This window comes from Falco cherrug, chromosome 6, assembly GCF_023634085.1.
Source record: "Falco cherrug isolate bFalChe1 chromosome 6, bFalChe1.pri, whole genome shotgun sequence".
Classification (NCBI taxonomy): Eukaryota; Metazoa; Chordata; class Aves; order Falconiformes; family Falconidae; genus Falco; species Falco cherrug.
Window position 1 is genome coordinate 90,420,991 of NC_073702.1, and position 24,650 is coordinate 90,445,640.

Below are 24,650 nucleotides of genomic sequence, written 5' to 3' on the forward strand. Positions count from 1 at the left end.
TGCGCACTGCCCTGCCGCGGCGCGCGGCGCGAGGTGCGGCGGCGATGGAGGGCGGCCCGGGCCCGGGCCCGCGCATTTGTGAGGGGGATTGTGCCGTCCTGAAGCGGGACGACGTCTTCAAAGCGGTCCCCGTGCTACGGCGGAGGTGAGGGGCCGGCCCGGGGTTTACGATCCTATTTGTCGTCTTCCCCTCGGCCGAGCTTTGCGCCGCCCCCCCACCCCTCCTCCTCCCCTGAGGGGATGCAGCGGCCGCGAGGCCCTCCCGAGGGGAGCGGGTCCCGGTGCGGCGGGTGTGACCCCGGCTCTCACGCCGGGACAGTCGGAGGTAACGGCCGGTGTGACCGGTAGCGCGAAAGGTTTTGATGCCGCCTTAGTTCCTGTGCCCAAGAACCCGGCAGATCTCCTGGCTGCGGTGTTCGCTGAGGACCTGAAAGGCGTTTTTGCGCTGCCGCTGTCAGGCCGGTGCGGCTGACGGGGAGCGAGGGTGCAGCGGCCTGGCCAGCGCCTGTCACACCTGCCCCCAGTGGCGCCTCATCCTGCGGGCTGCAGCGCTGCCTCCTTAGCGGGGTTGGCTCAGCATCGCCGTCAGGCTGCAGGAAGGTGCTGGCTGTCGGCTCTGGGTGCTGCAGCTTTGGCGAGGATGCTATGAAAGCTCTCCCATTTCTTTTTCCTAGGCCAGCTGGCATAGCGAGAAGCGCCTGCACCCCAGCAGGACATGCCACAATCAGTGGACACAGCCTGGGCTCCTCCCATTGCAGCAGTCAATTTTGTAGACCAGTGTGTAGAAGTCAGTATTGGGTAATGTGGCCAGGCATCTGATTCAGTAGCATGGAGATTTAAAGGTGCTATGCTTGAATGAGGCTGGTTTAGAAATGGCATAGCTCAGACCTAGGAATTGGGAGTACTGGTTATTGACAGGCTAAACGTTTACCAGTAGGATCTGGCACCTAAATCAGGTAGTTACTCTGACAGCCTGCAGAGCATGCCAAGATCTGTTCATTAGGTCCTTCTTCAGTTTTTGTAAGAAAGAATAAAAAAATATTGAAGAGTAAATAACGTCACGGGAAATTAAATAACTCTTGCTTTAACTTTTCCTTTTCTATAATCTGATGAGGGTAAGGATGCTCCAGGACCATGAGACAATAGCTGTGGTTGGATATTCTGTTTAGAATGGTCATCAAAATTTGAGCACCTGCACACTATTTTTCATCTATTTAAATTTTCTCCAGTCATTTCAAGTCTTCTATAATCATTTATTAGCCTTTTAAAGTCTGGATTGGTAGGGATTAATAGACTTCATGTGAGCAAGTATAACGTTAATGTTTTATGAAAAGGATTTGGTAACGTGACAAAACTTTATTATGCTTTATTTAAATTCTGGAGTGTATTTGGGGATACAAATAGTGTATGTAAAATACATGCACGAATTGCATACTTCAGTCAGTAGAATGCTGGAAATAACAAAAGAACTCAACCTGTTTGCTTAGATTCAGAGTTAGTGGTGAGTATAATCAGAGGTCATAGTGGTAGCTTTTGATTCGGATGTGATTGTGGCACATACACTGGTACCAGTTTCATTTGACAAGATCAGCAGACAAGACCAGTTCCCTTCTGGTCAGCAAGGAAACCTTTGTAGGTCACCCTGAAAGTTAAAGGCTTTGGATCCTGTTTTGTGTGAAGAAGGAAAAATGTAAACCTTCCTTAGTGCGATCAAAATGAAAGGGATAGTAAAATCCTTTCTTTTTTTAAAATTTTTGTTTTATTTAAACATTTCTAGGCTTACAAGTCGCTCTCTGCTGTCAGTTTTCTTCATAGGCTTTTGGCAAATATTATTGCAAAGGAGCTTTGCAAAATACAGGTTCTTTTTGCAGTAATCTGCATGACCCAGCCTAGATTTAATGAAGTTTTAATTAATTTCATTCCTTGCGTTGTTCTGACTTTCTCTGTCAGAAATGGTACTGCATAATTCAAGTATTATAGCCTTATTTTATCTGCGATTTTGCAATTTTTTTGAACTGAAAAAAATATTTTTCTTACTCTGTGCTCCATTTAAGTTCTTTGTTCTTTTCCTAATCAGTTTCAGTTTAATGTGGTTTTGTGGTTAATTTCACTTTTTATGCTTGTCCTGGTTTTCTTCAAGGATATAGGTAAAAATGGCATATATCATTGAATCATTTAGGTTGCAAAAGACCTTTAAGACCAAGTCCAACCGTAAACTCAGAACTGCCAAGCCCACCACTAACCCATGTCTCTAAGTGCCACATGTGCACATCTTTATATGAAGCTATAGTTCAGTTTCAATTATTGTGGGTTTCAGACATAGTAAAAATAATGCTTTTAATATAATTAACTTCTTTATTATTTCAGAAAAATTATTTTTGAGAAGCAATGGTTCTATCTGGATAATGCCATTGGACATATTTATGGAACTACATTTGAAGTAACCAGCGGTGGAAACCTCCAGCCAAAGCAAGAGGTGGAAGAGACTGCCACAGGTATTACAGAGGATTGACTGGTGTTTGGAAAAACAAGTTCCAATTCATTTGTTTCTTTGATAATACCAAAGGTGATGGAAAAGCTTTCTATTAATCATTTATTAACTTAACGCCACTTATATTCTTTCTGTCATGAAAGTGCATGGTTTTGTCTTGATCTGCTGTTTCACTAGTCCTGTAACAAATCAGCTTTTTAATATGGGAGAAAATTTGAACCTTAGTCTGGGTGCATATATATACTAAAGGTTTATTTTACATATTACATTTCATTGATTGCTTAGGCAATATTTTGCAAGGCCATGAAGCATGTGGGTTTAATCCTGAGAAGTCTGCTTTCTGTGAAACTAAAATCTATGTTTCTCCAATGTGAAGATATTTAGAGCTAGATTTTACAAATCTATATCCTTTTCCTTTAGAAACAAAAGAAGCAGGTACAGATAATCGTAACATAGTTGACGATGGAAAGTCTCAAAAACTGACTCATGATGACATAAAGGCTTTGAAGGACAAGGGTATTAAAGGACAGGTAAAAATAAGGTTTTGGTGTCATTTCTGTGCTACCTTGATGGTTATATTTCAGTTTATGAATTAGCCTATTCTTTTTATTGGTGCATAGACTTCAGTGCTTTTTCTTTGTTCTTCTGCTCAAGTCATGTTTTTTCTAAAGATCTGTTTTTACAAAAATGCAAAGGCTCTTTTCGTAGAAAACTTCATGTAAGGTTGGCAAATTTGTCAAAAGAAAGTAAAAGATTAATTTTTATAGCATCAAAAGTCATAACAGACAAAAAGAAATAACAACAAACATTAAGGAAATAGAGCTCGCATAATCACCTTTTAGTTTTGTTTGTTTATAAGATGCAAAATTATATTTCTATATTACAGATATATTAAAATTTTACAATAATTAAGCTATCAAAGGTGTAGGAAAGGATTATGAATAAACACCAAAGTACTAAGAAATAACACTGTTTAACAAGTGTACTGTCAGTGTGCCTCTAGACAGTACCTACTGAACATGTGATGCCTGTGTTTTATCTGCACCTCAAAAGCTAAAAATATTGTCAAGAGATCAGGTCTGTTCTGTTAGAACACGGATTGGTTTTTACCCTGCACTTTGTCAAGAAGAAGTGAGGCCATCTTAAATGTTAATGAACCTTTCAAAAAGAAGTGAGGCCATCTTAAATGTTAATGAACCTTTGCAGCCAGTTCTGTTCTGCACGTGTTCTGCACAGGCAAAAATTCTCTCTTACCTTTGGTTTACCCTTTCTAATAAAAATAAGAAAGTGCTCCTGCTTACATCAAGTTCATCTCCTGTTTGCATCTGGCTGTTTGCTGCTGCTCTCTAGAGCAGCTGTTGTGCTTTTGCCTGCTTAATGTTGGATTGCTCTAAGGAGTTTGGGATGGTATTTCCTCTGTTTCCAGGGTTGTGCTGCTAGTTGTGTTACCTCTTTGAAAAGAACGTACTAATCAGTCTGATACCTTTGATGTTTTCTATTCGTTCTCATTATCTGTGGCAGATCACTCTGGCTTTTTTGTATGTCCTCAGTGTGTCTCTGCCATACATCTACCATACTTTTTTATCTTAGGTTATTAAAATATCCTACTTTGTTAACTCTGGTTTCTGAACTGTAGCCGAATATTCATTTTGCCTGTGTTAAATTAGCAGCAATAGACATTGTTCTTCCATAAGTGTCTGGTAAAATCTGAACTGTGAATGGCATGTCTTTGTGACACAGGCTCAGTTAGAGATGATTGTTATTTGAAATAAACCAACCTCAGTGTTAATGGGGCTTGATTTCCCATCACTTCCCAAATCCTTCCCAGGTCTTGAGGGATAGGTGTTAGGATGAAGACATGAAGTGGCATGTATTCCCAGGGCACTGCATAGTGCAGTGGCTTCCTTTTTGGCTTTTGCTTACCCTAGGGAAATATCCCCCAATTTCCTCACTGAAAATTTACTGGGGAAAAAAAACACCCGACCCAAACAGCCCAGACACTGCATTTAACTTTTTCCAAGAGTAAGGCAGAAAAAGAAAGATATGCTGTTTCACACCACTAATAGTGCATTTTAAGTGTTTGAAGAACTTTTAAGAAATAATGGCTTGAAAAGCAGCAATAGCAAGTAAGAAGTACTTGCACCACTGTATTTTGGAGCAGGTTCTTAAAGCACAATGGGAGATGCAATGTCTGCATTGAAAATACTCCTTTTGTCATTGCCCTACCGCTACCCTCTCCAAATTCCTGTGAGGCCAGGTTAGACTAATACTTTTCCTGCATGTTTAATAGAAACTTTCAATTTTAGCAGTTAAACGACTTCTGAACAACTGAAATACCACTCTGCAGCATTTGTTCTTCTGTTGCAGGCATGGGGACAAGTCCTGAGCAATGAAAGTTTTTTTTTCTTGGAGGTCTTAATGATCCCTCCAGCTGGAACCTGAACATATGAGGAAGAGTTGGATTGACAAAAGGAGATTAGAGTGAAGAGACCAGGAAACAAAAAATGGAATTCTGGGAAAACCTGGGAGCTAGAGATGGAAGAAGTTGGGGGGAGTATTGTAGGAAATAGTAAATGCTGAGGAGATAGACATTGTGCAAGGAGTTGGTACAGGAATCTAGCGCAGTTTGGGAGGCAGACAAAATGAAGTGGTGTAAGGGAGATGTCTGGTAAGTAGCAGAGTATAAGGGAAGAACAAGCACAAGGTGGAAAAAAAGATACCCTCAGAGATGGAGATGCTGAAGTCAGACAAAGAGACCCAGAGAAGGAGTTGGATTAAAGTAAATATTGCGTATGACATCAGGTTGTTTTGTTTTTGTAAAATATTTTTGCCTGTATAGCTTCACGCAGGACTTAGGGTACTGTCATGCAATCCAGTTACTATGGGGAATGTTAGCCCAACAGAATATATGTCAGTTGTTCTGTAATAACTGACAATAAACATAACTCAGCCTCGCTCTAAACACAGGATAATTAAAGTAGCTAATCACTTGGAGAAAGCAGTATAGTCTCATTTACATTGGCATGGGATAAGAATATTTAGGTACTGAGGCTTCACAGTAAGGGCTGAAGTAATGACTTGCTGATGCTGAAAGGAACAACCCTGCTTTTTCTTCAGTTCTGGCCTTACGAGTCTGCCCTCTCTCATGAGTTAGCTTTGGCACCTACCAGGCTCCTTCCCCACAAAATACCCCATTTCCAGGATAAGCGTTTTCAGCTTTATCATTTTTATGCTGGCATTACGTAGTTAGAGAACACCTAGAGACAAAAGTATATGATTAAATTTCTGCACATAGTCAAGAGTAGTGCCTCACTTGTCATGTTGATTAATAGAACTTTAGTTTGCCATTAATGGCAGTGGAAGGTAACAGTATACATGCCTCTACTGGAAGAAAATATTTCAAGTGTTTGTTTGAAAAAGTACTTTATGTGAAATGCACGAGAAATAAATACCAGCTATAATTGTCTTTTCCAAGGAAATAGTTCAACAGTTAATAGAGAACAGTACAACATTCAGAGACAAAACAGAATTTGCTCAAGATAAATACATAAAGAAGAAGAAAAAAAAGTAAGTTAATTTTAAAATGTGGAAAATACTTAGTAGTCCTCTAATATGTTGAGCTAAAAATAAGACTATTACTATGTGTTTCATACAGATATGAAGCAGTTATTACAATTGTGAAACCATCCACTCGCATTCTTTCAACAATGTATTATGCAAGGGAACCTGGAAAAATTAAGTGAGTTTCCATTTTGTTTTGTTTTTTTTTTCCAAATTATAACAGAAAGATATTTTAATATTCTTTAAAATACCTGTATTATACCAGAGTAGACAATACTCTCATTTCTTCTTTTTTTTCCTCTGTTAGTGGAAAGATTGCAAATTAATGAAAAATAATGTGATATAGAAAATGAATCAGTATGCTATTGCAGCAAAGAGGAAAACTCTTCTGCATGTAGTGTCAGCGTTTACCATTTCCCTACCACCACCGTCTTGCTAATTACCTAAGCAGACAGGCTTCTTGCATTTTCAGAGGTATCTCTTCTCTGGGTCAGTGCGTATTGTCTCTTGTTTTCTGGCTCAGTAATCAAAATAACAAGCCACCTGCCAGAAGCAGGAACTTTTGTCCTTAATGTGCTAGGGATTCAAAATGTTCTTCAGTCAGAAGTCTCCAGAATTTGAAAACTGGTTAATGCTGGGGGGCGGGAGTTGGGGGGAACAATGATAAGAGATCTAGCGCATTGGATTTTCACTTACCAAAATTAAATGATACGTTGTTACAGACATTGTTTAAGATGTACTGAATTCATTGGTTTTAAGGCTGAGATGCTGAGACTTAAAACCCTCACGTTTCTGTTATTTAAGGCTTCTCAAACCGTTTTCCTTCTCCTTCCCCCATCACCTTCGCTTGGCTTTATTTGTTGAGACTGGTTGTAATTTCCTTGGCCGTCGCTGAGTTTCTTCAGTGCATGCGCTGCAGTAAGTCTAGTTAGGTGTTGATCTTGGATTGCACATGGTGTGTGCTACTGCAAAACAGATGAAAATCATAAAGAAAACATTTAAGAATTAGGAAATGCATTCAAATACCGTTTGTTCTTTACAAAACTGACATGTCAGAGAAAACAAAAGAAGTTTAAAAATATTTTGTCTGACTGACACAGCATGAGATGTCCACTTCAGTATGCGCACCCTACTTTACATCCTGCTTTTGCTCTTCCCTGCTGATTTCTTGTTTGCTAATTTTTTGTTCTAATGCTTCTTTATTACTGGGTGGTTAATTTAAGTTTCCGCATGGTGACTCTGAAGACCACTGGTGCTGTTCCTGAAAATCGACCTGTAATCCAACTTTTTTTGACAGGCTCCTGAGCTAATGATACGCAGCATCTATAACTCTAAGAAAACTAACTTGATACATCTTAAACCCCTCTGTCTTCTAGCCACTTGCGATATGACACCCTGGCTCAGATGTTGACTTTAGGAAACATCCGTGCTGGCAACAAGATGATTGTAATGGAAACGTGTGCAGGCCTTGTGCTGGGTGCGGTGATGGAGCGAATGGGAGGCAAGTAACACGGTGGCTTTAGTAAGGAGCAGACTGAGGGCTTACTTGAAACTTAAGCGATGCATATCTCTGTGATACTGTGAAAAGGCATTATTTCAGAATACTTTCTCAGTTCAGAGAGACGCTTGTTTTTCTGTTGGAGAAAGCTGTATTTTGCGTATTTCAGTTGGATTTTTTTTCCCACTATTTAAAAAAAAATACAAAATGTAAAGTAGGTATCACTGTATGTAGATCTGGTTTTAATTTCTGTCTTAGCATAGTGACATGTTCAGAAAAGGCTGCAAGGAGTTTGTATGCATATTCTTCCCAGGCACGTGGGAAGTCCAGGAAAGTGAGTGGTAGAAATCTGAGATCGTGACACTGGAATTCAGAAAGCCCGCAGCACTGAAAATGTTGTCATTCCTCTTGTTCTTTGCACCAGAGATTTAATGTCTGCAAAATGTATATTTTAAAAGTAGCATGTGACATTTTCATGTGCGTATTCTAGGAGAAGATCAACTTGGGTTTTATGTCTCAAACTCAGTTAATTAGTTTCATCATAAGTCATTCAAAGACACTAGACAGAGATGACAATTATATTCCAGAAGCCTAGAAAGGTAGGAAGTGTGATGTGATGTGCACCCAGATGTGCTGTTTGTTGGCTGAGAAGCACACAGGCAGTCATGCAATAAATTGGTTTTGTTTCAGCAACTTTTGGCCATAGGGATGCTTTCTGAAGTCAATTAAATAAAGTGCAGTTTCAGTGTAACTATTGAAAAGTTCTTGTCAGTATGTTTAAACATCTGACAGCTCTTCCTTCAGAGTCTGGATGTTGAGGAAATCCATTGCCTATTAATGCTGTTTAAATTAGCTTTTCTTTTTTATCAAAACCACTCCATAGTTACAAGTAACAAATATGGTAGAAAATTTGTCTTCTAATTGTTAATTAAATTAGCTTTTCTAAGAGTTTGTCACTGCTTACATGTTCTGTGCTAATCCTAAATACATGTTCAATACATGCATAATCTTTGAGTTACCTTGTCCTTTTGAGTTGCAGTAACTGTTGTCCTTCCAATAAGAATTTTCTACCGCAAGGCATACTTCAGCAGCTTGTTAAATTTGACGAAGGTTAGATTAAGAGCAGGCAATTACTTACCTATTCTTAAATGAATGCTTCATTTAAGCATTTTAGAAAATTAGAAATTTGAAGCGATTTAAGAAATTCTGGCTCTCCAACGTATTTTTGATTCTTTTGCTTTCATAGGCTATGGATCCATTATTCAGATGTATCCAGGAGGGGGACCTGTTAGAGCTGCTACCACTTGTTTTGGATTTCCAAAAGCTTTTTTCAATAATCTTCATGAATTTCCTCTCAGCAAAGTGGATAGTCTCCTCTCTGGGACATTTTCTACAGAGACTCTGCCCTCAGAACCTGAAGATAATGCGCTAGGGGAAGAAGAAAGCAACGGAGTGACTGATGAGAAGCAGATTTCCCTGCAGGAAACAGAAGAGGAATCTACTACTGAAGCAGCTATGGAGATCAACCAAACAGAAGAGCAAGAAACAATGGACATCAATGCTGAAGATGTAGAATTTAAAGAAAACAAAGAAAAAGAAAATAAAGAAAATGTAAGAATATGTAAGAATATGTATTATGGCTATTCGAGTTTTACAAGGTCTATATACTTAAAATTTTTCCGTCTGAATCGGGCGTGCTGAAATACAGCTTATTCAGGTGTTACAATGGAACTCTGGAGGTTGTCTTTTGTCTTACGTTAAGCCATCTAAGATGCCAAAAAATGAAACTTAAGTCCATGCAACAGTGATCCAATATATAATAACCAGTTGAAGTGCAAACTGTTTGTTTTGCTTTTTAAAGGTTCGGGAAAAGCAAAGAAAACAATGGGAGAGAAGGAAAAAGCTGATAGAAACTGCTGCTTTGCTGAGAGAGAGGAATGCTGATGGGTGAGTTTGTAGTCAGAAAGGTCTTCTGTTTGAAAACACATCTATAGAAAATAATTTCCTTTGAAACAAAAGCTTTATTTTAGGAAGACTATTTTGTTTCTTAATATTTACAAGCAAGCAGTCAGCCCCCGTGTGTCTTGGGTTTTGTTTGGTTCTTACCCAGTTGAGATTTTTTGTTATTTAAATGGTTTGAAATGTCTTGATCTAAAAGCCATAGTTTCCTGACTAGGTATGAGTAAACATTAACAAAAAAATAAAATACCTATTTTGTCCAAAGAGAAACAGAATCCAGGTAGAATTTAATACAAAATGACTGCTGATAACAATCACAGAATTCTAACTGGCAGAAAACCCCACAACACCTGAGGGTTTTGATTTTATTAAATTGTAACTAAGTTTGTTGCCTTGGGAGTTTGGTTCATTTGTTTTTAGAAACTCATCTTTTCTATAACTTTGTTTTACCTGCTTTAGCCAGGGTCAGTTGTTCCCAAGGAACAATTTAATGTGAAGATTTCGTATCATAAGTTTAAAACAAATACGATAAATAGATTCCTAGAAATTCGGCCCCACTGTAGTGTAAGTATATTTTTAGTGGTTGTGACTTTTTCACGATGTTCTTAGCCATTGCTGAACTGATTTAAGTTAATTGAATAACATTGATTTTGTTAATTTAATAACATTTCAAGTTTGTGTTTTCCTCCTAAGAATATTGGCTCACTAGGAATAAAGCTGTTCTGCTCGGATAAACTTTAGTACACATTTATTGGTTATGTTTAAATGCCTGTGTATAATTTTTGTTTGTATTATTATGAAATGTGTTAACTCATGTGCATTCATATTTTAGTATATCTCATCTAGCATATTTAAGTGGTAGAATTAGCCTTTTCTATAAAGATGCAGAGACAGGTCACTCTGGGTTCTCCTAAGCAATAAAATGGTAAAGGAGGTCTGTAAAATATACTGCACCTCTGCTCAGCGGCAGCAGCGCCACGGGCAGTGCCTGTGGATGACCACTACACTGCCTGAACAGTGGCTGTGTTTTGTTCTGGTATTACCCATGTCTCCAGCACCCATTGTTATAATTAATGTCTGTGCACGATTAGCAAAGTGAAAATTAGTGTATGGCTTTACTTGATTCTTCCTGTAGCGTAAAATAGTGTATTCAGTTTTTGTTTGAGTTCAAGGAAGCCTATCTAGCATTTGTCGCTTGTTCGTTTGTCTTCAATCACATGTACACTTCTTTTGCCCTTTGTAATGCGTGAGAGCTATAATAAATTATATACCTGAAGGGGTGAGGGATTTCTTGCTTTAGGAGGTCTTCGGTATGATGGGGAGGAGGGGAGTTCAGGCTGCCTGAAGGCGCTGTCCCAGCTGCAGTCGGGGTCCCCTACCTTGGGTCACCTGCCTTTTCTAGCCCACCGCTTGTTTAGACCAGGAGCTGCAGGGTGCTGTACTGCTAAGCCAGGAAAAACTGGCATGGAATAAAGCAATGCTTCAAACTAACAACTTGGCACAGGAGTGGAAGCAGGCAGGGAGGTTTGAGTTTTCGATTCCATATTCCCTGCATGCTTAGTTTTGTTTTGTTTTGCAAGAGAGAAACAGGGACAGAATAGGTGGAAGCTGGGTAACACTGGAGCTGGGGCACTGACCTCCGGAGAATTACTTCTTGAGGTCCTGCATTTAACAGTATGTACTATTTAATGTAGAAGATACAATTTTAGTATTTTTTAATTATTATTTTTATACATATACATATATAAATTACAGAAATGTATATACTGTAGAATAATTATTTAATATAACATTTTTTTATTAAAGTTATATTTTCTGTGCTGTCACATGGTAAAACACTGCTTGTACTGGATCTGTTTGTTCAGTTCCATTTATGAGAGCTGAAGTCTGTTGTCAGTCTTTGTGGGGGAAAAAGGAAGATACCCGTTAGGGATTTGGTATTCTTTTAAAGAAGACCTAAGACAGACTATTACATTTTTCTGATACTATGAAAGTGGAAATGCGTTTATAGACACTCCATGTGTTCAAGATTAGGCCACGCTCCCTTTCTCTCCTTCCCTGCTCTTCCTCTACCTCTTCTCCTCCCCTCTCACCCGTTACATTAATCCTGCACCCGGCCAGGCTGCCCGCTGACAGCAATATGTGCTGCCATATGAGAGCGCAGCAGTTGATTTCTCGCAGTCTCATCTCTTCCTTACCTTCCTGTTGTCTGGCCGAGCTCCTGGCAGTCGCTGCAGCGCTCCAAGCCTTCTCAGGCAGTCTGGAATCTTTTTTTCTTTATGGTCTGCTTGGTAAATTACCAAGCATAAATTTTTTGAAGTTAGGGTTTGAAGTAAATGGCCCACAAGGCCATGGCCAGCACAATGCCAAAATGAAACAACTGTGAAAGAATTGCTTCAGCTCTTTATCTCTGTTGTGTTTAGAAAATTGAACACCTGTTTTTACCTTGCTTTTGTTAGGTAAGTTTAACGGTGTCTCCAGCGCTGTATGTTCCCCTGGAGAACAAATGTTAATTGATGGGTCATCTCTTAGGGTATTTGTGTACGGGAGAAGTAGTTTAATTAGCACATTCTTCTGCACAAGTATAACAACTAATTCGCTCCATCATTTCTTGCAATCTAGTTTAGCAGTGAATTTTTTTTATTAAAACTCCCTATCTGTAGAGAATCATAACCATCTGTAAGTCCAAGTTATGCTATGATATTAAAATGAGGATGAAGAATAAAATTTGAAGCATTTATGTTGGCAAGGACATAATTTATTTTTAAAAGATTTTTAGTCATGCCCGTTAAGGGATTGTTTTCTCCTTAAATAATAACTTTTTAATACAAAACTGTCTGTAATGAAGATTACCCAGTCTAAAGAAATCATAACTGAAGTTACCTTCTAAGCAACAAGTAGCAGTCACAAAATTTGAATTTTATTTGGACAATGGTCTTAGGGTAGAGAAAGCAGCATGCAAATTCTTGGGCCGTGAGAATTACTGTGGAGCTCAACCCAGCTGAACTGAGTGCTTTCTGCAGTGCGTTCAAGTATATGGCACATTAGGGAACAAGTGATTTATCCTCTCAATTATGCAAGTAGGAAATCATGATATTTTTTTGTCTTTGGGGAGTTATTAGAGCCATGAAAACATGCTGATTAGCAACATTTAAGCTATAATTGATTGCTGTGCTAAGTAGGAGAAAATGTCACTTGATGAATAGGTTTTAGAAGCAGAAAACTAATGTGTGTGAAATTTCTTTTGCAGCTTAATTGTAGCCAGCAAGTTTCACCCCACTCCTTTATTACTTTCATTATTGGAATTTGTTGCTCCTTCAAGGCCTTTTGTTGTCTACTGCCAGTATAAAGAGGTAAATCAAGTATGTTACTTCAGCTCTTATAGTTCAAGTTTAAGACTGTTCTGCTGTGTAACCTACTATTTGGTTTTTTTAAGCCATTATTAGAATGTTACACAAAGCTGAGGGAGAGAGGCGGTGTTATTAACCTAAAGCTGTCTGAAACCTGGCTACGAAACTACCAGGTAAGGATTACAGTAAATGGCTGTCAAAACAGCATGGGTGCTGGGGAGCGAAGCGCGCTCTGAAAATACGGGGTTTGAACTGACAGACGGCGCGTAACCTTGTGCCTTTGTTTTCCTGAGAGCAGTGGGAAAATACTCTGAAGAATTGTAATGCTTCATTGCAGGAATTTCAAATGGAAATATTTATTTTATTCTTACAAAGCATTTCATTTAAACATTTGCTGAAATATTTGCAGCACTGACAGATTCAGTAGTTGTGCTGCTTTAGTGGCTAGCCTGAAGTGAGGGACAATGTAATGTCGTGTCAGAGAGATGTAGCAAAGTATTAGAAGTGTTTATTAATTTCCAGTTGGTTTGACAGCTGGAAAAAAAAAAGTGTAATGTTAAGAATGGTGGTGACTTACACAGTTGATGCCTTGGAACTAAAGTAACAAGAAGTTTCTGGTCTGGGAACTGAACAAGATGAGGGGGGAAAACATCTCCACAGTGAAAAATGTCAGTTTGACTGACATTTTGAACAAGGAACGTTTGCAAATGTGGAGTACCCTCTCAGCTGTGGAGAAGCAGGAGCATGTCTGATTCCTAAGCAGCTCACCACCTCTGAAGAGGTTCTTGCATCTCACTAGCTTTCTCCTGCCCATAGGCTGCTGGAGTCTGTAAGGAATTATTATTGAGGGGATGACTTAATTCAGGCATGGGTGGCCACGATGAGTGACTGTTGATCAGGCAACCCAGTCAGGAGTGACGGGGAGATTCACAGAGGAAGGTGTTCACCAGGGTTAGGCCTGGCAAGGCTTCCTGTGCCCAGGTGCAGTTAGGAACAAGGCTGCGCCGTCGCACCGACACGAGTAAATCAGTTTAGACCTGCAGCAGCAGGCAAAGCAAGGAGGAGGCATAACTGAAGAGGAGATGTTTACAGAACGTCTTAACGTAGCGGAAGGTGGTGGTTCATTGCTGTATCTTGTCTTAGGAGCAGCTACGGAAAGATGATAGTGGCAGAGCTGGAAATCACTGTATTACTTAGTGCTGGTTTGTGAGGCCAGCTGCAGTCCTTTGCAGAGTACCCCAGTTCTGAACACATTAATGAGGCTTTCATGCACCCCAAACCTCGGCTTTGTCATTTTGCTGGAAATGCCATGGAGAAGTAATCAGTGGGGCAGCAGCCTGTGTTCTCACCTGTTTCTGTACCTGGTTTCTGCCACGCAGGTACTTTGCCCTTTGAAGATAAATCCACTTTCCAAATTACTGTCGGTTGTGGTGGCTGGAAAAACAAATTACATCTTACACTGTAAGCTTAAATGACACAATTCAGTGTGCACATACAGAGTGAGTCTTTACAGATGCTTGGGTTTTTGTTTGGTTTGGGTTTTGTGGTTTTTTTTAAAGGTCTTACCAGATCGAAGCCATCCAAAACTGACCATGAGCGGAGGTGGAGGGTACCTTCTGTCTGGTATAACTGTTGTCTTGGATAAGGGCAGATCTGATTCCAGTAATTTAGAAGCGCTGAAGACGGAAGAGCCATCATCAAAAAGGTGCAAAGTTCAAGACCTTCATTGTTAACGTTTGAAGAACTGATTTGGTTTTTAGATCTCAGGACTCTTTACTGTTAGCAAAATAACAAGTCTGCTTCCTGTGCTCCTGAGAGCACAGCAGTTGTGCCTGTCATCCGTCTGTCAGCAGAAAGCAGCGAACTGTGTGGCAGGGAGGGTTGTCTCGCTTGTTACCACTTCACATGATCAGAATGAGAAGAAAAACCCTTGGGAGCAAACACCACACTGAAAACACAGTAACTTTGGAAAGAAGAGAAGATGAGCGTGAGCGAAGGCATTCTGTCTGTCTGTTGCCAAAAGTGGAAAGGAAGCAGCAGGTTGTGCAAAGGTTGGGTCCGAACCAACGCGCCTAACTCGGCCTTCCGTGTTCCCAGAACAGGTCAGGGTTGAGCAGCACACGCAGTGATCTGCTCCCCCTCTGGGCACGGAACCACCTCTGTTCAGTAACTTAAGGAAGTAAAATAACAGCAAAAATCATAGGCTCTTCTTTCTAAAGGAGTGCTAAAAAGAGAATACTAATAGCACAACTTTACAGCATGACCCATGTTTTCCTGACGTACATACAGAGGAGAAAGTGCATGTTTGTAAATTAAAATACCAAATATTTAAACAATGTCTCAATTAGTATTGCCTGTCTTTTTCCAAAGAGTTGTTACTAGTTTTTATTTTAAGATGGGACTATTTTGAAAACTCCAACATGTATATATATGTATTCTACTGTTTTATCTTTCATGATGTGTAGCTTTTCTATTAATTTTTTTAACTTTGCGTTTGCCACTTCAATTAAACTGCAGGATGTTTTTCCTAATGAGATTCACTTCCTCTTCCTTCCTTTTCCCTCTTTTTGGAAATAGAGGTCTAGCAGAGGCCTTAGGAAGAGAATACCCTGGCTGGCTGCACGCCACTGAGCCCCCAGTGGGAGCTTTGGGCCCGTGTGGGAGTTCCTACAGCCAGCAGGACTTGGCTTCTGTTCTTCAGCGTAGGCGTCAGGGGAATGTGGAGCTTTGGGACCAGGCTGTCAGACTTCATCAAACCGTAACATTCTGTATTTTGAGAAGAGTAATGCTCTTTTAGGACACCATTAGCTTAAAACAAACCAGGGTCATACTGTGTGTAAAGCAGCAGTTAAAAGCCATCTCCTAAGTGACCAGGTGCAGTGCATCTTCAGGTTTTTGTCTGCTCTGTTCTGGTTTTTGTAACCTTCTTTTCTTTTTTCTGGTTTGTATGGAAAGCTTTCCTTTTCTTCTCTTACTTACGTGAAAAAGCTGTAAATGGAGAGATTGTAGGTGTCACCATCTCCTCCCTATTCCACCAACGATGTGGACCTGAGAAAAGCACTTTGCCCCTCTCCCCTCTCCGTCCAGGGTAAGCGTTGCAAGTGACATGCAAAGAATAGAAATATGATGGGTGGGTTTTACTACTTTTTAAAAATTCTGTATTTCTCAACTTCTTTCAAGAGCCTAGTGGGGAAGGGGCAGGGAGGGAAGCTAAGTTTTCCGTCACTGTATGTCTGCACGCGCATACTGATGGCAAACTGGGACTCCGGCGGCAGCCCACACCCAGTGTGTGATGAAGGCCTGAGATGACCCAGCTTAGAGCAATGGGTAGGAGCCTGGAAGCCAGGAAGGGGCAAAAAGATGGAGTCAGTGTAAGCCAGGAGATTAATAAAAAAAAAATACCTTTTGCCTCAGTTTCCTGACCTGTAGAGCAGGTGCCGGAACTGCTGTGCCGCATCCACCGAGCCGGCAGGCACTCAGCAGAGGTGTCAGAACTTCCACAGGAGAAGCCAGGTTAAGCAACCAGCATAAGCTTTACATCCCGCTTTTGTCACCTACAGTGTGCTAAAAATAATGACCCGAGGAAAGACTCTTTTTATTTGTACAATAAAAAGATCCATTTTGAGACATACAGAGTGTCGGAACACCTGAAAAATTACTTTAGATCAAAGCTGGAGTGGCTCCACTTCACCAGCATTAACACTAACATGCTCCCAGTGCTGAACCCTGTACCCCAGTTTTTAAAGGTGCAGTAACACCTGTGCCAGTGAAAGACAGTAAGAAACCAAGAAATCATTCCTGTAAAATATTTAAAATTGCCAGTTTAAAATTGACAGACCACACTCTATATGTAGCAGTGAAAGAGCACGTCTCAAGGACCGCTCCTATTGTAATGGCAATACTAACGCCTGCGATGAGAGGAGCGCTGTTGAAATGCGAGTCAAGGCTGTCCAGAGTTTTACAAGTCACAAACCATGGAAAACGCAGAACAATGGGAAGGAAGGGAGTGCATCCTGCAAGATCTTAACGTGCGCTGGACATGGCAGTTGTGATGAAAAGCATCACCAGGAGGCAAGACAGAAGTGGGGGTGAAGGAAAGGCCGGCGGTTCCTGTCCCTGCGGTCCCTGCGGTCCCTGCGGTCCCTGCGGTCCCTGTGCTCAGGCTGCGCGGAGCTGCGGAGCCTGGTAAGCCCTGGAGCCTCGGCAGGATGTCCAGGGACTCTTCTCTCTGCAAGTATCAGACATAATGAATGGGCACAATTTAATTGTGGTCGGGGGTGTGTGGATCGGGAACAGGGAGCCAGCGATGGGTCCCTGCGGGCAGGTTAGTGCTCAGCCTGCCCCCCCTGAGGCGGCAGGTGCCTGGGCAAAGCCGGCTTCACTGTGGGCAGGGACGGCGCAGCTCGGCACGCGTGGCGCAGCAGTGGTTACCTCCAGATGACTCTTGAAAAAAGTTTTGTAGGTACGTTTTTAAAAAGCGTGCCTACAGCTTGAAACAGGCCGCGTCATCCGAGAACAGGAGTTGGTGGTGCCTAGAAACGAGGCATTGTGCGCACCTGCCCGTGTTTGTGCCTCCTCAGGTCCCCATCCGAGCTCGCCGGCTGCACAGCAAGGACGCAACAGGGGATCCAGGTGCTGTTTGCACCTCAGGGGAACTTCAGCCTCCCCCTGGCAGCCGGTGGTACCCAGGCTCTGCTGCAGTGCAGAGGTCCCAGCTGCTGTGCTGTGCTGCGGGTGTCTGGCGGGGCCAGGGGCCCTGGTCCGGTGAAGGCATGGCTGCACTAAAACGACTCGGCACCTGTGCCCATTCCCGTCTTTACTCACAGAGAACAACACAGAACTGCCTTTGCTACGCAAATCTGCTGCAAACAGCAGATGAGAAGAAATCGAGTAGTTGCCAAGCTTCCCACTCCTCTGTTTTTCCAGAACGACACGGCAAGGTTGCCATTAGCCAGGGCACACGAGCCAGGCGTGAGGCAGCACCTCCGCAGAAGCCAGAAGCACCGTTTCCGCTACATTTGATGTCCTGGAACAAGACTACACACCTTGATACACGAATACTTGTTTTAAATTGTACCACCTGCCTTCAGTGCCAAAGCCATGCCATTTGCCTTTAAATAATGAATATTAGTCCAATTTATATTGAAGTTTTGTTTAAAAAACCCACCTAGTGTTACCCATGAAAAAAACTCCCGACTAGTGCAGATGCGTAGATAAAAATGGACCAGAGGGAGCGGCCCAAGCAGCTGCTCAGCTCTCAGTGCTGGTGGCATCAGCCCTGCAGGGCAATGCGAGCGGAGCAGGAAGACGACAGATAAAAGGGCTGTCACCAAGAACGAACCCTATTTGGTTTTAAAGTCTGCCAAGGGACACGTTTGGAAGCAAACCACTGCTGATTCATGAATGTGTATCTGCATGAGCTGAGCTTTAAAAAAACCACTGCTACAGTTACATACTTGGAACAATTTGGGGAGTTTTCTGTGCTACGGCTAAAGCTGTGTGCTGCTTGGTATTTACTTACTGGCAGAGGTGCCTTCCCATACCAGCTGTGCTGCAGTACTTGCTACTGTAAGCTTTAAAAAGGGGGCGTCTCACAATGTGAAGACAGCACACAAAGTATTTTGCAGCTGGTCACTTCCTAACTTGCCCCTGTGGTGCTGGAAGCGTCTGGTGAAACTGTGGTCCTGCTCAAGTCAAAATTCTGTCAGCTTCTTCGAACCCAGGCTCAATCGTCACGTACCTTCACCAAACAAGACGGAACATTGGAGTGGTCCCTGGGCACAGACACACTCACGCAGCTCAGGGATCAGTATCTCGCAGTACCTTCATATTGCCGTGCAGTTAATTGGAGAGTATGCTCGCATTTTAATGAGCGGGTGGATTAAATGGGTTGACCTGGGACGATAGATCCTGTGCACTTACTGATAACATGACCGGGCTGAATTCTTTGTGCAGCACTGCTCCCGTGTGTGGCGTTACACAAGCAACCGAAGACACCGTCACAGCAGAAAGCCTGTAAAACTCACTCACGTTTGGGTAAGTTAAATTAAATTGAGCCTCGGATATTTGGAATAATTGAAACTAATTATGGGATCATTTCTTTTACTGCTTGTAGCGTCATAAGATTACCAAACAGCACTTACTGACGGGAGGCATTGCACTGCTGGTTACACCAGTGCCCATCCTGCCCCCAGCTTGCCGAGAAACTGGCCTTGTGCAAGAGGTGCCGCGCTGCCGCACCGCGCACAGGCTCTGCAGCGCTCCTCGCCACCGCCTGCTTGCCTGCGGGAGGCAAAGCCCGTGCGGTGGCGGGTTCAGTCAGTGGGGCTGCCTAGTCCGAGCGCACGGCAGGACCAATCCACCGTGCCAGACGGTGGTCTGCAGTGCCGCGTGCTTTCCAAATTAACAGTGTCCATTTGGTGTTGCAGCCTCTGCTGCTTTAACCACCAACTTCCAGAACTTACTAACTCGCAGGATGTTTCTGGAGCAAATGAATCGGTGCTCCTTCTTACCTCTTGTGCTCTTGCTCACTGGCAAATAGAAGGCTTCTTGTAACTTCTAAAAAATACCGGTGAACCGTAAGTGGACACACTGCGCACCGCCTAGCCATCCGGTACAGCTTACTCTGGAATAACTGGTAAGGCAAATACGCAAGGAGAAAGTTTGGTCCAAGATCAACGGGTTTTATTATTTCAAACTCAGACAAATATATTTCTGAAGAACACTACCACAATTATTTTCACAAGCATATTAAAAATACCTGCCTTGCATGAAAGGTTATAATACTAAAATTCATGCTATTCAGATCTCAATAGCATAACGGCAAATGAAAGACATTTTCAGCTGTATAAATCACTACACTATAGTGGACAGTAAATAGTATTTCCTGGTTTTAGGGGCAAACAACAATCCAGTGGCAGTGAATTTACCACACAATACAGGTACTGCGAGTACAGCTACACCTAGCTTTGAAACGCCACGCAGAGCATCGTCAGCCTCTCCTGTGGTCATTAAACTTCTCCGCTATTTTCTGCAGCTCCAAATCCATTGCAGCCAGGTTTTCCAGTTCTTTTTCCTGTGAAAACATAGGAGTGTTTTACACGGCAAATAGCGTTGGCGAACGTTTTGTTCTATGAAAATGAGAGCCAAAGACCATTTCTGAGGCAGCCACTCCAGCTGCTCACTGGCCCCGGGGCCGAGTGTGGGGCGAGGGGTATGGGCAGCGCAGCACGTACTCGGAGATTTGTGCCGTTTCCTGCCTTTAGCCAAACTGAGGCAGGGGAAAGTATCGAAACACTCGTTCCAAGCTGGCCCCAGTTACGGCTCCCTCTTGGCTGTAAAGCACCATTATCTAGCAGCAACCTCCTGCTAGGACAGCTGCCCCCTGCCTCGGTGACGGTCCCTCGGGAGGCTGCAGCCTTACGGGCACGGCCCGGGGGCTCAGGCTTGCACACAGCGAGCAACCAGAGGAACGCCTCCCCCTTAAGAGGTGCTGGGGGGGAAATAAAGAATTATGTGACCAGTTCTTGTTTATGATGGTGATTTCTAACACCATTTAACCTTTGTAAACGGATATTAAACCGCCACTGCTCCCACCCAGCCCAGCTGTGTGCGATGGCTACAGTGACGTATGTAAGGAGCGTCCAGGTGACAGGTTCTCCAGGACACCAAAGCAGCCCAGGAAGCCCAAGAAAGGGGCTCACACACATGGGAACTACGGGACGAACTGGGCTTACAGGGGCAAGCCATGTTCTGCCCTGCAGCTGCACCAGGAAGTCAGTGGACAGCTGAATTTCACTCTAAATGTCCAACCTATTTTCTAGCTGTATGTTTTAAACAACCTGACAGATGAAGTGGTGCTTGCTAATTACCTCTCTGCTCCTGCTGCAATGGGCATCTCTGTTTTATTAGTCTGTAAGACCCTAGAAGGGAAGAGGTGAGGCCCAAAGAGGAAGAAAATCTTTTTCTTCCTGTCTTGCAGACAGAAGCTAATAAGGATGCACACTGTCTTTATTTTGCAAACTGTGCCCTGGGGTAGGTTCACTGTATTCATTCAAAGAAAGCAGATTTTGAAGTCACTGCAGATCTGGCTCTCAATGCGACTTAATCTTGTGGTTTTCCACGCACAGTTCGCTAGCTGCCTTGGGAAGGGTGCACGTGAAGTCAGCGTCCCCGGGCTTGTCAGGGAAACCCCTGTACACATACCTCCTCCTCTACATACCTCCTCCTCTGTCAGAGGCCTCTGGCTCAGACTTCTTCTGTCATTCCTGATTATGTGACGTTTTTTCATGTCTTCTCCCGAATTGTACAGCTCTGGGAATTCAGCCGATTTCTTCCTGTAATTCAGAAGTTGTGCGAGTTGATCCATCTTGTTGTATTGCCTTTTGATATCATATTTGTTCATTTTGCCAAGGTTCCTCTTCTCGGTGCGTCCGTGCTTCAGAGCACTTAGGATTTGCTTTTTCTCCCACCAGTTGTAGTCATTATATTCAGGGAAAAGACTCTCCTCGTTCAGGGTGGGCCTGCCCTCCTCTTTGCCCTCCAGAAGCTGCTCCCCTGCACTGTCCTGCTTCTCAAAGGGTTGGCTTTTCCACCACAGGTAGAAAGGGCTGTGGGATGCTGTACTTCTCTTCTCATTCTCCCCAGGGAGATGGCTTCTGTACTCCTCCCTCTCTGCATATCTTCCTTCCTCCATATTCTCCTCATTTTCCATCTGATCACTGCTGTGATGCTTCTTTCCTACTTCCTCCACCACCTCCTCCTCCTCACTGTTGCCAGGGTAGCGCTGCTGCTCTACACTGTCCTCAGTGCTGTACTGTCTTCTGGCCTGCCCACTGCGTTCTTGAGCGTACACGTTCTGTGACCCTGCACCTTCACTGTCCCACAAGCGGTATCTCCCTCCAGCACGATGCTGCTTCTCCTTGCTGCCACCACCGAGATACCCGTCCAGCTCTTCCTCGCTTTCCCCTCGAAGATACGTCCTTCCCTCAGAACGGTGCCTCCTCACCTCACGCGATCCATCATGGTGTCTCCTCTCCTCGTGCCATTTCTCATTACTTTCTTCACTGTGGCGATGCCTCTTGTTTTCTTCCTCACTGCTCTCGTCACTCTGCTGCCACCTTTCTCTGTACTCCTCGCTTCCCTGGTCTGCACGCCTCTTCGCCTGCACCTCTTCAGCCCCATGCCTCCCGTGATAACCGCTCTTCTCCTCATGCTGCTGCTCAGACTCTTCACGATGTTTCTGATGGCGGTTCCTTCTGTCCCAGAGATGGGCCGCCTCTGTGTCCGATTCCTCAGCTGTTACTTCTTTTTCACCACCATGGCCCCTCTTCTCTTCAGAGGTGTCGCCCATTCGGTGCTTCCCATGATAACGTTTGGGTTTGTAGGGTTGCTTTTCCTCCACTGTTTCTTCGCTGTCATCAGATTCTTCGTGCTCTTGCTGATGGGAGAAATCACGCTCCATAGACTCATGGTGGTGTTTTTCACTTCTTTCTTCCTCTGCTTCTCCCTCTTCACCTTCACGAATTCTTTTGTAAGGGCTCTGCAGTCCCTCCTCCGAGTGCCAGCGGCCCACGGGACGTGGATTATTCCCATCAGGGAACTCCTCTGTGCTTGTGCCTCCAGAGCGGGACTTCTTGCTGAGAACAGCACGCTCTACCTCTTCGTCAAGACGCTTGCTCTCCTTACTTTCCTCTTCACTGTGGTAGCTCTTCTCCTCCTCTCTTCTGATTTCCTGATAGTGTTTCTTTTCTTCCGTATGAAGTCTCTCTTCTTGAATAGGCGTGTGGTGTCCATCCTCCTCTTCCTTGCTTCTACCTTCCTCGTGAGCAAGTCTCTCCTCGTCGCTTCCTTTCATGTACTTTTTAGATTCCTCTTCTGCCTGACTCTGTTCTTTCTCCACACTCCCAGGACGATGATTTTCAATCTCTCCTGGGTCTTTCAAATGCCTCACTTCAAGCTGTTTGTTTTCACTCCTCTCTCTGTCATTTCTACCACCTACAATAACAAGAGCAGCATAATGAAGTAATCCTACTCTGCACTGACACGTTATTTCAGTTTAAATAGATAACTGGCTTCCCAAAGTAGCAAGAAGATTTGGACAGAATTTTTTTTTTTATTCTGATTTTAAAATGAGTGATTTCCTAATACTTTGTGCGTTTGCCTGGAAAAGCATTAAGTAATTTTCATTAAATCAGGCATTTTAAAAGTTCCACTGAAATTTTGACAATAATTTTTCCTCTTCGTTTTTTTTCTTTGTTTGTGATCACATTTTTAGTATTGAATTAAATTAAATCTCATTCCCATGAAAAATCAATGGGATCTGGAGTTGTGTTCAGTTCTTTGAATGCCAAGTCTTATCCATCACATATGCTTATCCACAAAAAAGACAACCACCTATTTCAAGCTACTCAAAGACATGTGGAGCTTTTAACAAATTTTAAAATTCTAAATTGACTGGAAAAAAAAAGAAAAGAAAGAAACCTGTTACTTTGTAATCAGTGTGTTTAATCAAATCACGTTCCTTCCACTATTCCTAGAATGCTAAATGCAAGTCTGACTGACCACAATGGTAAAACACATGAAGGAATTTCTGCTGCATTTGTACCTGAGTAACATCAGAAATAGATCACAAATCCTGAAAGCAGCTGCACAGATTTAAAAATAGCTCAGCGTTTCTGAAAAGCTGCTCATCATCTGATAATTCTTGGAGGAGATGTGTCTAATGGCAAAAATACGGTCCTTACCCTCTCTTTCCAGTAGGTGTGGTTTTGTTTCCCAATATATGGCAAATACACAGCAAATACACATTTTTTTTCCCCTGAAATTAACAATCACAAACAAAGCTTGGTGCCCGATGGCGTTCAGCATCCCCTAGAAATTTGGGGCTGCGTTAGATACAAATACACATATTCCCACCCTCCTCTGATGATCGCAGCGTGGCTAATACACAGTAGGAGACAGATGGGTTTCATTATTGCTTCTCACTGGCAGCAAGTTCAAGAGCCTTTTTATTGTTCCCTGGCAGAAGAGAAAGATGTGCATTCCGCGGTTTGGCACAGTGTCAAACTTAACCACACTTCACTGCTGACTGCTACCGAGCATGCCGACCGCCTTACGGCTCGACATCGAGGCAGCCACGCCGCAGGAATGAGCTCACCTGAAATGAGCTTTTGGCACACCTCTCCAGACCTCCGGAATCAGTACCACAAACCTAAATCCTTTCTGGGCTGAGCAAAAGACTCCCAAGCTGAGCGTGGACTCAGCTGCCACCAGGTTCGGGAGCCTTGTTGATTTAAGTGGCGGTTATTTGAAGCCAGTTCCTACCCTCTGGGATGCATTTGGCATGTGGTCCGAGCCCGGTCGCGTTTGCTGACCTCTCAGGCTACCTGCAGAGCTTGCCCAGCCTCCTGGGGCTCTGCAGGTGGCTGCAGCAGAGAGCCGCAGGTGTAGCCTGCATCCCTGCCAGTTACCGGGTCAGGCTGTTTGCTCTTTAGCAAGACAAACTAAACAGAAGGACATGGGAATTCTGACACGGAAGTTTGGAGGCACCAGTTTCACACAGGCTGAAGTAACAGTTCACTAGCTCCAGCACAAGACCATCCATCTACCAAATTCCTTTCACAATTTCAGGTAACGTTGTACTTACTCTTCTTCAGGATTTCTTTACATTCAGGATTAATTGGTGGTGCATTTGTCTTGGATAGAGCGTTGGACAGAACTTCCACTATGCACCGCGTTACCTAAAAGAAACGAGAAAAAATTCTCATGGCAAAACCGAAAATCCTACTTT

At 43.0% G+C, this 24,650-nt stretch overlaps 2 protein-coding genes across 17 annotated transcripts in view; one reads left to right on the forward strand and one right to left on the reverse strand.

Moving 5' to 3' along the window:
- On the forward strand, positions 1-15,390 carry TRMT6 (tRNA methyltransferase 6 non-catalytic subunit). 3 transcript variants are annotated; one of them, XM_055713222.1, is made up of 11 exons: positions 1-145; positions 2,368-2,495; positions 2,912-3,021; positions 5,967-6,058; positions 6,147-6,230; positions 7,429-7,553; positions 8,797-9,161; positions 9,412-9,497; positions 12,760-12,862; positions 12,946-13,032; positions 14,419-15,390. In XM_055713222.1, the coding sequence occupies exons 1-11, from the start codon at positions 45-47 to the stop codon at positions 14,590-14,592; spliced, it is 1,455 nt and encodes a 484-aa protein (XP_055569197.1). In that variant the 5' UTR covers positions 1-44; the 3' UTR covers positions 14,593-15,390. The 3 variants fall into 3 exon arrangements, with proteins under 3 accessions (XP_055569197.1, XP_027661194.1, XP_027661193.1); XM_027805393.2 differs by lacking the exons at positions 1-145; positions 2,912-3,021 and having other exon boundaries at positions 2,366-2,495; XM_027805392.2 differs by lacking the exons at positions 1-145; positions 2,368-2,495 and having other exon boundaries at positions 2,505-3,021; positions 4,859-6,058.
- Positions 15,391-19,521: 4,131 nt separating this feature from the next.
- The window catches only part of CHGB (chromogranin B), a 112,065-nt gene continuing 106,936 nt past the window's right edge, over positions 19,522-24,650 (reverse strand). For all 14 annotated transcript variants that reach the window (XM_055713205.1, XM_055713213.1, XM_055713208.1 and 11 more), the window contains 3 exons: positions 24,507-24,600; positions 21,081-22,855; positions 19,522-19,934 (listed from right to left, as the gene is read on the reverse strand). In XM_055713205.1, coding sequence (XP_055569180.1) covers positions 19,851-19,934; positions 21,081-22,855; positions 24,507-24,600 — 1,953 coding nt within the window. In that variant the 3' untranslated portion in view covers positions 19,522-19,850. The remainder of the gene's footprint in view (positions 19,935-21,080; positions 22,856-24,506; positions 24,601-24,650) is intronic.